Consider the following 13747-nt stretch of genomic DNA (forward strand, 5'->3'; position numbering starts at 1 on the left):
TCCGACCTCATCCTTGACACCTTCCAGACGAGCATGCAACACCTATGTTCCTGACTCCGGACCTCCGCTCCGGAATCCTGCTTGCATCTCCGTCTCCGGAACCTCCAGTCTTAGCTCCGACCTCGGACTTTGACCCCACCTCCGCTTATACCCATTGTATTGGTTAGCTCATTCCATTTAATTACGTTTGCCAATATTCCGGAGTTTAACCTCCGAGTTCGGACTTTCCGGACTTACTCCGGACCTTGCAACTATTGCATTGTCCATTTCAATTCCGCTATTCTCCCTCATTCCTATTTGGGCTGCTGCTTCCTTCTATTCAGTCAGCTAGCCATTCCCGACTCCCATCCTCCTTCCTTCCTTCTTGGGCCTTGGCCCTTCATTCCTCCTTTGGGAAACACCATTGAGTCAAACACTTGACCCTCGGTGTTGTTCCTCTTTCCATCTCCCTTTGTCTCCTTTTGTCCTACCCTTGTTCCTTTTGATTCCGGACCCCTCCTTATTACAATGTACCTAGTAACTTGTAACCTCAGTCCGAAATCGACATGAATTCCCCCCAAGAGACTTTCCCTCTGATAGATCCGAAATTAGGGACCCCCAGGACAACCAGCAATGGCACAGTGCTCCGCTTGAGTCGCTGAGGCCGAGGTCCTTCCATGCTAAATCTCCGATTCCACTCCGGAGTCGTCCGAATCTGCCCGTTCTAACAGTAGGAGCTGAGCATGTTCCCGCAATGCGGAAAAGGTGTCACATGGGTTAAGGTGAGTTGCTTGCCTTGACCCATGTGATTTTTCCCGTGGGTTCACATGCAGGCTGTAGTTGTGAAAGGTGTGAAAAGATGGGAGGATCAGGGAAGTGGGGGGAGGTCAGGGAAGGTGGTTCTGGGGTTGTATGGTCAGGTGTGGTTGCCCTGACATCACCCCCCCTCTATGCTGCTTCGCCTTGGAGCGGCTGGACGTCTTGGCTGGCGGGTTCTATTGGGCCTTTCTCGTCTCAGGGCATCAGGGTGGGATTGGTGGAACTCTTCTATGAGCTCTTGAGAGTGCTCTAAGTTTTTGTGGGGGAGCCATTCATTTTCCGAGTTTGGCCAGCCCGAGAATTTAACAAAATACCAGAGTTTTCCATACCTGTACCTAGAGTTTAGGATCTTCTCTACTTTGTATTCTTCTCCATCAATAACTTCTGGGCCAGGGTGGGGGTCTGCTGTGTGCTTGGCGATCTCATCTGGGAGGTAGGGGTGGATGTTGGTGACCGAGACTACGGGGTGGATGCCCTTCAGCTGGGTGGGGAACTGCAGCTTCACAGCTGCTGGGGACACCACCTTGGCGATGCAGAAGGGGCCAATCCATTTGTGGTCCAGCTTCTTAGTTGGTTGGTCAGTTGTGTAGTTTTGGGAGCTGAGCCAGACCTTCTGCCCTTCTTTGTACTCTGGGGCAGCCTTCCGGTTCCTGTCATAGTACCAGGCCATCTCGTCTGCCGCATGCTCTAGTGCTGCCTTTGCCTCTTCCTGCATTTTCATCATCTGGGAGGCAAAGGCATCTGCTGCTTCGACGTCAGAGGAGCAGGTCGGCTCAGTCCCCATCCAGGGGTGTTGTCCTGAGTCAAGCTCAAATGGGGTCTGGCAGGTGGCTGAGTGGACCCGGTTGTTGTATGCAAACCCAGCTAGTGGGAGCCAGTCAGCCCAATCATCCTGCCAGTGGTTGACAAAGACGTGGAGGTAGGCTTGGATCTCTTGGTTCACGCGTTCTGTCTGCCCATCTGTCTGCAGGTGGTATGGGGTGGATGGGGTGAGCTTGATCCCTAGGAGTGCTGCCAGCTCGCTGGAGAATTTGGACACAAAGGGTGTGCCTCGGTCGCTCAGGATCTCCTCCAGAAGGCCATGGTGCCGCCAGACATGTTCCAGGAACAGCAGGAACAGCTGGGCTATGCCTGCAGAGTCCACTGTGGTGACAGTAGGAACAGCATGGATCCTCTTGGAGAGGCAGTCTACTACCACCAGGATCGCATTGTAGCCCCTGGACTCTGGGAGCTCGCCTATGGTGTCCACTGAGATTATCTGCCATCAGTGGGAGGGCACTTTGTTTGGGATGACCTTCCTGACCTTCCGGGAGGGGAAGGATTTTGCCCGTTGGCAGGTGTCACAGCCTGAGACATAACTAGCTACGTATCGTGACAGTCCCGGCCACCAGTAGTTCCAGGAGATCAGTTCCAGAGTCTTCCATCTGCCTGGGTGTCCTGCTGGGACCGAGTCATGGTGCAACTTCACCAGGTCATGGTGGAGCTGGGGGTCCTTGGGGACATATACTCGCCCCTGGTAGAGGATCAAGTCCCCATCTCTATCCCATTCATCCAGGCGCAGAGAGCCTTTTCCTAGTTCTCTTAAGGCCTTCTCCACTGCCTCATCATGTTCCTTCCCTTCTCGAATCCTCTTCAACATGTCCATCTCCTCTCCTTCCATCGACACCCCCTTGGTCACTTGGACTTCAAACCACTCCGGGTGCAGTAGGGTTACACCTGTATTGTCCCCTTCTCCTCAAGGGTGGTCTGCTCTGCGTGACAGAGCGTCCGGCTTCCCCATGAGCTTCCCTGGGCGATGGGTCAGCACAAAGTCGAAGTGGGAGAGGTAGAGGGACCAGCATGCTTGTCGCCGGTTCAACCTCTGGGCCATTCGGAAGTATGAGAGGTTTTTGTGGTCCGTGAAGATGGCAAACTTCTCTGGGGCTCCTTCTAGGAAGTGGCACCATTCCTCAAGTGCTCATATTATGGTGAGCATCTCCTTGTCATAGATCTCGTAGTTCCTTTCTACCTCCGAGAAGCTCTTAGACATGAAGGCCACTGGGTGGTAGTCTCCATCTGACTGGAGCTGTGAGAGGACTGCCCCCGTCGCAAAGTTGGAGGCGTCACACTCTAGGCAGAATGGGGCCGTGTTGGAGGGGAAGGTGAGCACCAGGGCTGACATGACTGCTTGCTTCAAGTTGTCAGGGCACACCCGCCTGACCCGGCTCCACCCAGGCCCACCCGGGCCCACCTCACCCACTCCCCACTACCCATCCTTCCTCCCTCCTCCTTCCTCCCTCCTCCTTCTTCCCTCTTCCCTTCCTTCTCTTTCCTCCCTTTTCCTTCTTTCCTCTTTCTCCTTTATTTTATTCTCCCTTTCTGTTTATCCTTTCTATTTACATGGACCACCTTCCCTTGTATCATTGTACTATTGACCTGTCTGGCTCAGACACCCCGGACGACTTCCCGCTACACCTAGCACGTGCGCTGTAGGAGAAATAACGGCCACACTATGGAAACCCATTATGGAAATATGCCAGATAAATCACAAAAACCTCATACGACAAGTAGATATGAGAAAATAGAAGGACCTGAATTTTAACGAATTTTACGAATTTTTACGAATTATTATGACTATACACGATAAATCGAAAGAAAGAAAAATAGCAAAAATACTTCAAGCTTACTATCAACGAGACGGAATTCTCAGGGGAATTTATAGCAAATATTAAACCAAGAATTAGGACAATCGACCAAGATTTGACTATAAAAATAATCAGAGAACCTCCACGGAAACTACTTTCCCACGTCCGAACACGTAGCCAAGGATGGAAGTACCACGGAACGAAGATTCCTCAGGAACTAATGCAAAAGTCAGAGTCGTGTTTACAATAGGAAATGTAGATGTCCTCCAAACGGAACCAATGAGAGTAATTACAGGGGAAACTACCTATAAACGATGGAGATATGACTAAAACTCCTGCAAAACAAGGATGATGCCTAAAAGGGAAGCGCAAAGCTTAACCAGTAACGACCGAGACAAGCTTGATAGCCCATTAGAAAGGAAGGGATCCAATCTTAATCCTCCCAAATTTTCATAATAAAAGGATCATGCGTTAATGAGATATCCAATAACGGGAATAGTGACATCTGTCAGAGACCAGATTCGAGACGAAGGAGTGTCTCCATAACGGAGGGCTTCGGCCTCAGCGACTTCTGCCAAGAGCGCTGTGCCTAGTGACACGTCCGTGCCCTAACTTACTGACTGGCAATTAGAACCTAGGGGGGTAACTCTAGTTGATTTTTCTACTGGGGCGTAACCTATGTACAAGTGGGATATATATATGGTTACAGCGGGGACGGGTCCGCAATTGGCGGAACCAAACGGAGCGGAGCTAACGGGGTTTAACCATTAGCCGACTGAATATTACCGACGAGTCGGTTTGCGGGGTTAGCGGAAAGGCAGGCGATAACCCAGAAACGGAAAGGAGGGATAGGCCCGAAGGTGGGCTCTGCAGGGCAGGCGAGTGTATTGCCCAGCGGAGGTGGGGGTGCGCTAGCGGACGTCGGAGCTGTCCGGAAGTCTTCGGGGCTCCGTACTTAGGGAGGCGTAGGTAATAAATTGAAATGAGGGGGTGGTGACCATCGAGGGGTACCGAGAGGATTGCGGAATATGGGGGCTCCGAGGTTGGTGAGGGAGGAGCGGAGTTGGAACGGAGGGATCGGAGGGACCGGAAGTCGATGGCCGGGAATGGATATGACAACATCAAAAGTCCGAGCTTAGGGAAAAGACGATGTTTGCGTAGGATCCATAGTTAAAACATACAATGAAATTTACACGGAAATTATTAAAAATGGGGAACTATAGTTATGCAAATTTTCAGCCCAAACAGTCCAGCCGTTGTGAAGTTATACCCATGACGGGAATATAGAAATCCGCATCATGTGTAATGACACGTGAGGGTGGCGATGCACAGGGAACCGGCCGTCGGAACCGAGATCCGCACTTCGGCAGATCGCAAAGACCAATTTCCATCCAAATAAGGAAGAGCCCGGTCAACACAAAGCACGGAAAGTGCAAAACAACCTTAAATCATGAGGGAAAAATCTGAAATAAATCACAGAAGCCCATATGAAAGAAATAAACACCCATGCATATCATAAATCCCAAACAATTAAACGGAAACGGCGCCTGCATACGAACGACTATGGGAATGACACACGTGATTACCGAATGTGTGTGCGAACTTTTGCTAACTCAACGAATACCAGGAAATAGGACACAACCTTAGTACCATTGGAAAGGTGGGAATAAATAAAAATTTATGATACCAAGAACGTGAGAAAACATCCAGAAATGAATGAGATATAGGGACATGAAGTTAGAAACCTGAAAACGTGCGGGAAAACAGCTTCAAGAGGTCCAGAGTCCTAAATAAAATACATAAAAATATGAAATCTTCAAGGACGACCTACTATAACAACAAACAATACATATGGAGGATTAGGATGTGATAATACAAAAGGGAATCAGGGAATATGAACGAAATTCACGAAAACCACTAAACTACGATGGACCATGGCGGGAATTTTAGGGAACGATATTCTAATGAGGAGGAGAGCTATAACACATTCGTTTGAGTAATTCTTGATTACTAGCAACTTTTTCTTTCAGTTTTAAACCTGAATAATTCACTCATTTACCATTTCAGTCTCATTTTAACTAAATGTCACTAAATAAAAATGGAATAAATCAGCTGAAGGTCTCAGCACAGCCGTACACATAGTAATGCGAAGTTTGAATTCAGAATCATCGAGTCATAGCAAATTTAATGGTATATATAGGGAATTTGAAATAGGTAACTGCGGCAAATGCAGCGCAGCCAAGTTCCAATTAACCATTAAAATAGCTTAGGTGAGGGAGGACAATAAGAATTCTAGGTGCAGTCTGACCGCAGTAGAACTGCAGTTCAGCGCAGCAAAAGCGCAGTAGAACTATAGCATGAAAATTTCATTTTTATTCAGTTTGAGAAAAATACACTGTAAGTAAATCCTGTAAATAGAAGGTAGAGCGTGAAAAAGGAAGGCGACCCAAGGAGTATAAAAGGGAGACCCTTTCTGCGACTTTTCGCCCCCCTTAGAGAAGTAAGAAAATAGAGTATTATTTTTCTCAAGCATTTCTGGTTGTCACTCCAGTGCGAAAAAGTGATATACAGTTAAGATTGCCACTGTAGTAAAAGGCAGCAATAAAGGAGAGAAATATTAAGTAGATATTTCAACAGGGGAGCTGGTTAACACTCCAGATTTCAAAGTGTAAACACAAAACAGTTATCTTGCTACTGTTAAAACAAGCAATAAAATAAGACAAAAATAAAACAAACCCAAGGGACACTCCAGACACAATCCAAATTCATTAACTGAATAGAATCTTTGAAACTTCACCAAGTAGAAGATTAAATTCAAGTTTAAATCCAAATTAAACAACGCTACACAGAATTACACCTAGACAAATTAATAAATTTCAATAAAGAAACAGCTCCGCAGGGCTCGGTTTATCTGTAAGTCAATTCCCAGGAACTTTAAAACTAACCCATAAAAATAGAATTAGCCAAAACACTCGGATTGGTACTATATTTACAATAAATAACACTAGTACACTTCCCCATCCTAACTAAAGAACCAGGGAACAGCTTGGTGGTGGTCTCGTTTGAACCTCCCAACTGACCTTCCTTCGTTCTCTCCTTCAATGGAGGTAAGGTAGGACTCCAGAGGTGGTTGAGAGGAGGGTCCAGAAGTCGGTTCAGGATCAGGTATGTACGGATATGACAGGCAGATGTCCCTATGAGCTTCTTAGGCTGAGGCAGAAATGGGTTGTTATTAAAATGAAAAGCTAAACTAAACTAAGCTGCTTGCCCAAAGCAGAAATGAGAAGAAGGCTGCTTCTTTGGTTCTGCTTTGGCTCAGTTTATATACAGGTGAAAATGGGTCACATGGGGGTGCCATGTCAGCCTCAGATGGAGCCAAGCTATCATGGGTGGTTCCATGGGTGATCCCAAGTATTAGAAAGGAAAGATACAAGTAGGAATGCATGGCACATCCAGCAGCATGGTACCTGTGTGGGGTGCCTGGCATCAGATGCGTCCATGCTACAGGTGTAAGGAAAGGGGAGTCGTCCATATAAAGAGAGAAAGAAAGAAAGGAGAGAGAGAGGGGGGGCAGCATGGCATGGTGTGCCCTGACACACACCAAAGAAGAGTAACCCCACTCGCTCCCAAGTCATCTCTGACTCCAGAACCACCCCAGTAGAAGTGAGGACAGTTCCAGGTCTTTCCATGAATATTACCCCAGTAACTCCCCCTGCAATCTTTGCAAATATATCTTGGCTTCATGATGCAGTGAAACAACCATCCTTCACCCCTGGAGGGAGTCCAGGTTCAGTTTTTGGACAATCATTGATCATGCACCCCTTATCATTATATGCAATGCCTGCAGATGCATGGGAGGGGGAAATTAATCCATGACTTGACCAGCACTTTGGAGTTTGGGCTATGGGATGGCTGGGGGCTATTCAGAAGTTGGTGAATCAGATTTCAGTCAGTCCTCATGGCCTTGATGGCTTTATAGAAATTCTCCAGTGGTTAGTAGGCAATGGCTACACCATGGATGCTGTGCTTGGGGGGAAAGTGGATAACATAATTCATGCCATCGACTTGTGATTCTTACTATTTAGCTCATTGATGATTGCAGTCATGTTCAAACATAGTGTTGGATCATCTTCACACCCCACATCCCCTTCTTGCACTTCCATTGCAAATTCCAGTCATGATGTGAGACCTGGAGTCAGTGCAGTGGAATGGAATTCTGAAATTGTGGCACCTTCACAGCATCCCAATGCTGGTCCTCCAAGATCTAAAGCCTGTGCCACAGAACCTCTACGTGATAATCTCTCCCCATGCTTCACATCAGTCCTCCAGTCATTTCCTCATATCTTGCTCATTTCTGCATTGAATTCACTGCCCACTCTTCTGATTTTCATCTGAAGTTCTTTCTGTGATGCTGGTGGTATCAAGATCAAAAAAAAAAACATTCACTCATTCAGAGTATGATGTCAGGGTTGTGCATGCTCGCAACAAGGAAGGCCCCAGAAACCTAGTTGATAACAAAGCTGGGGACATGCCCACTCCAGCACAAGGTCTTATGTACACATGTAGAGGTGGTAACTAGGCAACTAACTAGTAACCAGTAGAAGTGGATCAAAGATGATAGAAGATCATGCGGTGTCATAGCCAACAGCTGCAGACTGGATCAAACTGGAGATCGAGAAGTGAAGAAGAAGAACTACGTGGGAATCTGGGCTAAATGGCACCGTGCTACTTACACTGCCACCCAGAAGGCATGCCATGACATATGACCAGTCCAATTCCCAATTATGCAATGCCCTGTCTGTAGATCTTCAACCAGCACATTAATGCCACCTTCATGTAGTTGTGCTAGTCTCCTTGTAAGATTACCTTCCAACTTGAGGATTTATACAGGCCAGGGAGCCTTCAGCTGGGATAAAGGAAGTGCATTGAAGAATGCATATTGCCAGCCAATAAACTCTGGGCAGCTGGCCATCATCTACTGTTTTCACAAGTTGAACATACATAGATTTTTGTGCAGAGCAGTTGTATGTATGTGAGGATATCAAAAATTGCTGATGGAGCCCACCACCTTATGCCACAATGAAATCATCACTGGGCATGGTCTATGCCTAGCAAATGTACTACCAGCTCAGTTACTACAGGGACCCAAAGTAGCACATAAATTTCCACTGATCAGGTGGCAATATATTACAAGCTTTGAACTATACCACACTGGGAATCACTGGTGGCCTTCACACTTGAATCCTGCAATTTGTTGTTCTTTTGTTGTTGCATCATGTGGCTTACACTTCAAGCTCTCACCATCACCATCATCACATCATTAACATCTGATCAGCAAGATCCCTTTTCCAATCTCGCCTTCATAAGTCTGGAGCTATGAGCAGCCTCACCAATCTCAGGCTGCTTCTGGGGGTTGAACAAGTCAACAAACATGGCCATTCCCAAGGCCCTACGACTTCATGCAATAGTGTGTGCTCTTGCTTCTGGAGGCCTATTGGCTTTCCTCAGTGTCCTTGACTTCTTGGCCTTCTCTTCCTTTCTGGAACATCGTAAATTTGGTGTTGAGCACATCAAAACTGCAACACAAATTTTCTCATTTGTGTCACAACTTGTTGTCACAGCTCTCCTTGCATTGCTTTCATATGGAATCCCAGCAATTGCAGTCAATGCTACAATACAGCAATGTGAGTTCTGTGCATTGCTCTGAAGCAGATTTTGATACAATGTTCCAGGTCAGGCACTTCTTGTACTTCATGACAATGTTGAAGCCTGGCGAGGCCTTGGGTCATCACTTTGTGCTGCCTGGCAGAGTAAAAACCACACCTTTCCTGTCCGCCTTCAATTATTTCGTGTTCTCTTGTTTTACAGCTCTATCTTCATGTTCCAAATAGCCACACCCTCTTTATTCTCAATGAAGGTGGTAACCATGAAATGGGGGATACCTGTAACTGTCAACTCCATGCCAGGCAACATCATTTCTCCTTTGGGTTCCTCTATCAATGAGATTCTGCCATTTGGTGTGGTTGATTATCTATACAAGCAGATGGGATACATTGTTGTTGGAGACCTTGTTGGAGTAAATGATACGTATGATGTATCCCTGTTGTTTTTAAGCCACCATTTGCTTAGATTTTCCTCAGAATTCTTTTTGGTACGATGGATCAAAAATTGGAAGGTGTGGAGTTTGAAGATCACACTGCTCTCAACTTGAGTGCAAGATGTGGAATCATTCCTCGTGCTTCTGGTGATTCTTTTAATTTTTCCTACTATCCAGGTATGTTGATTAATGTTCAGATGTCTGATCAATTTTCACCTGTGGTTTTGCAGTGCCAATAGAAGATTATCCAGACTGTGGAACTATAGTATTCCAAGTGTATCCCAAGTTTACTCATCTTCCTGGTACTGCACTGCTCCATAGTGAACCTGTGAACATTGTGGGTTTGATGAATCGAACTTCATCTGCACCACCCCAATTCTGGAGTCAGTGTTTCACTTTGGTATTTGTGTCCTTAATCACATTCTTCTAACATCTAATGAATGTTTGGACCATCAAGTTAATGACACACTTTTAGTTTTGTATCCCCAAGATAATTCAATCAATCAAACCAGTACTTTTGCAATAGCACTTGTGACCACAAAGGATTACACCTTGGGTGATGGAAGGCAAGGCTCCCCTGTGCATCTCACAAAAGAGGTCCAAGTTTATACATCTGTGACAACTGCTAATTTGAGTGTGTCATTCCATTATATGGGTTGTGACATGGTGCTGACTCTTCTCTCTCTCATCAAGGCAAGTCCAATATCACCTTGGAACCCATCAACATAACATTCAATATATGGCCAATTGGATGTGCAATGTACACCCAAAATCTAACAACACGTGTGTCAGGGTCTGACCACAAACTGCTGGAAATCCTGGGTAAACATGGATACAACTCCCAACCAAAGTTCATCAACATGCCTTTTGAGCGCAAGTCAAATCCAGTGAACCAGGTGGAAAAATATTTCGGCTACATGCTGTACAAGGCCTACTACATAGAAAGGCTCTATACAATACATCAACGCCCCCTCCTGCTTCAAATAAATGGTTATGCAGTGCTGAGGGTTATGCAACCTCTGCTGCAGACTGCACTTTTGGCTCTCACCTCAACTTCAATGATCCCCCAGAACCAGTCTTTGAGCCTCTCAGGATTGGAAGCCCAATTCAGCTCATATTCTGCCCTCTTGTATAGTCTTCATATTATGTATTGGCGAAGGGCACTGCTCCATGATCCTGGCATGGTGGATGGAGCTTGGTCACCTATCTACTTCAATACAACTGGAACACACCAGTCTGACCAAGCCATTGCCCAAGTTGCCTATTTCCCACTAATCATTGTCACTACACTCTCTGGGTGCATTATGTTTGTCTCTTTCTTCATCATCTGGGATGCATTCATTGTGATGGGAGCTGTGGTGGAGGATACACAACAGCAGCAGATGATTCATGATGGCAGCCTTCTCAACATGATATCTTTACTTGCTGGGTCTCAGTCCAGCACCAGTGCTGTGCCACATTGCTGCTCTCAGCACAAGGGTCTCTTGGACTATGACTATATAAACAATACTATTATTAAGTGAGTGTGTGAGTTTCACCTGCATATCTCTAGCATGACCTTACTGGGGGCAGGTATTCAGAAGGAGGTCTCTCCCTCCAATCTCAATCCATGTTTGTAAGTGATATCTTTGAATTTCACCCTCCAATGAACTCTGAAAGGCTTTTCACAGCCATCATTAGGAGCTGAAGCTACATATAAACCATTTGATCAAGTTTGGACTCAACCAAACTTGTCCAATGCTGAGCATCTTCGCTCCACTCGTGCAAGGAGTTTGTGGATATTAGGCATGGGAGGGATACTTGTGCTAATTGCTTTCCATGGCTGCCTCATGGTTTTGTCCAGGGCTCATGTTTTGGATCATTTTTATTTCAATATCAGGCACTTGGGGCTGATGAACCAAATTCTACTGACATATGAGGAGGGATTTGTGGTTATGGTGTCTGGATTAATCATTCTGTCTGTCTCATCACTTGCCTGTGATGTCTCACTGAGGGAAAGTATGATGATTTTCCCAAGCCATTTCTTGTGCACTAGACTGACCACACAATCACCCCACCTCTAGAAATGCCCTTAGGAGCATTGCATTACACTCTGAGGGCCTGGCGTCAAGGGCCCTGCTCCCTGGTGCTGGCTCCAACATCAGTCCTTCATCAACTCAATCTAATGTGTGTCGTTGGATTCTTTTTCGGAATCATGATCACACACATTGCCACACCAACTATTGTGACAACAGAAGCATTCAATGCTTCAATCCCAACACATTTTACAGTTGACCGAATCCCAGGTCTCTGGAGTAATCTATCATTCTCTTTGCAGCCCACCAATGACATAGTGGATGTTCTTGAAGCCACTCCATGTGTACTGGGCTACAGTGGATTTGGTGTCAATAATATTCTTGGCTGGAATCAAACGTAAGCCCCTCATCCTTTCATGGAACATCATATAGTAATTTTCACAGTATCCTTTTTGGTACACTCACATCACCAGAATATGAAGGGGGAACCTTCCATGATCCATTTGCAACACAGTACAATGTGTCATGCAATGTAATTCCTCAATCAGAAGAGAATCCATACACTGGTAATTTGTGGCTTGTGGTAAGTGAGATGTATAATGCCTCTTTGTAACTGATTTTTCAGATGCCCAGGATAATGATACCAGCCACTACTCCCTGTCCATGAATTTGACTACTTGTGTTAACCTGTACCCTGGTTCAAGCATGGTGTATACTCGGGGGCCCCAAGGCCTTGATTTTTTGCTTGAACAACCAACAAGTCGAAAAGAGAATGAGTCATCTACCCCAGTCTTCCCTGGTAAGTATGGGTCCAATCACCAGCCAGGACAATTTGCCAAATTCCCTTAGTTCCAGATCTTCTTGCCTTACTTGAGCCCTCTCAATCTCAATCTTCCCATACTGGAGTATTTTCCATGGTTTTCATCTCAGGGAGTCCACATGCCCTTGTAGAGGGTGGAGCACCCCTGTGGGGCTCATATAGTCTAACCATTCAGACACAAATGTGGACATATGTTCAAAATCATAGCATCCATGCTCCAGGCACTTATCATTCCCCTCCAACAGCATCAGATGAACTATACCACTATATCCATGACACAAGAAAACTGGAACCAGTGAATGCCACCATGTACCTTTGGCCTATCATGTGTGCGCTCCACATTCTCAATGGTACAGCTGTGGTGACTTCAAATAAGTTGGAGTCATTCATCCCAGTGGTGGCAGAAATACCTGAACCACCACCAGGCTATGCTCGATCAGGAGAGCCAACTCACATCATTGAAAAGAATTGGAACAGTCTAATATACCCATTACTTGATGTCCTCACATATCACTGGCTAGGTCTCCCCTTGTCAGAGGACCCAATGTATATTGGAGCATATGCTGCCCAACATGGAATGTCCAAACTCAGTAAACAACTTAGTCTGTTCACTGCAGCATATGTAGCAATGCTTGACCGATATTGGCAAATGGAGTATGAAAGTCAGGCTCCAATTGACAGTCTTTCTTGGAAACCTCTTCGAGCCATAGTTTATGGTTCAAAACAAGTGCTATCTGCACGTTTCACTATCCACACCATTCCGCTTTATTTTGGCTGTCTTTCTGCACTCCTTATTGGTGTGTCATCTGCTGTCACATTGCAGAACACTTTCAACAGGAAAGATATTATGACCAAAGAAGCTGGGATACTCCACAGCATTCAGATGCTTCAATGGTCCTCTCTACCCCATCTGCTCAACAAGCATCAATCATTGCCAGAATCAAGTGCAGATGGATGCAGAGTTGGCAGGGACATCCTATCGTTAGATGTTCAGTAAGGATTCCACCTGCTTTTCCAAATATTCATGGACTGATTTACAGGATGAACACCAGATGTAATGGTTTGACACTGGATGTTGTTCATGAAGGGAATGATGCTATTTAGATCCACTCAATGTATGCCTCTATTACTGTACTATTATGACAATAGGTTCATTCCCATGGTTTTTGGGGATTGCCATCTCCTTCTTGCATAATTCATCTGGGAACTAGTTGTCAATACATTCATCTGTTCAAAGTCTCATTGTGACATGTGACTGAACATCAGCAAACTTGGTAGGGAGCTCTCTGAGCTCACAGAGCTCTGTTGAGCAAATTGAGTCTTTTTGCTGTGCACCCTCTATACATTGGGTGGAGAAAATTAAATATATAAATGATTTTGTTTTCCTAAGTGC

At 45.7% G+C, this 13747-nt stretch overlaps 1 protein-coding gene across 1 annotated transcript; it reads left to right on the top strand.

Moving 5' to 3' along the window:
- Positions 1 to 8853: 8853 nt before the first annotated feature.
- On the top strand, positions 8854 to 13351 carry EI90DRAFT_3137671 (uncharacterized protein; the record flags this gene model as incomplete). Its single annotated transcript, XM_039064862.1, has 12 exons — positions 8854 to 9106; positions 9155 to 9498; positions 9552 to 9696; positions 9750 to 9902; positions 9977 to 10153; positions 10213 to 11038; positions 11092 to 11134; positions 11190 to 11517; positions 11595 to 11931; positions 11979 to 12117; positions 12168 to 12333; positions 12384 to 13351. 12 exons carry the CDS (start codon positions 8854 to 8856, stop codon positions 13349 to 13351), a joined length of 3879 nt encoding a protein of 1292 aa, XP_038907942.1.
- Between the last annotated feature and the right edge of the window lie 396 nt (positions 13352 to 13747).

The sequence above is a fragment of the Cantharellus anzutake genome, assembly GCF_015039405.1.
Source record: "Cantharellus anzutake strain C23 chromosome Unknown EI90scaffold_197, whole genome shotgun sequence".
Taxonomy (NCBI): Eukaryota; Fungi; Basidiomycota; class Agaricomycetes; order Cantharellales; family Hydnaceae; genus Cantharellus; species Cantharellus anzutake.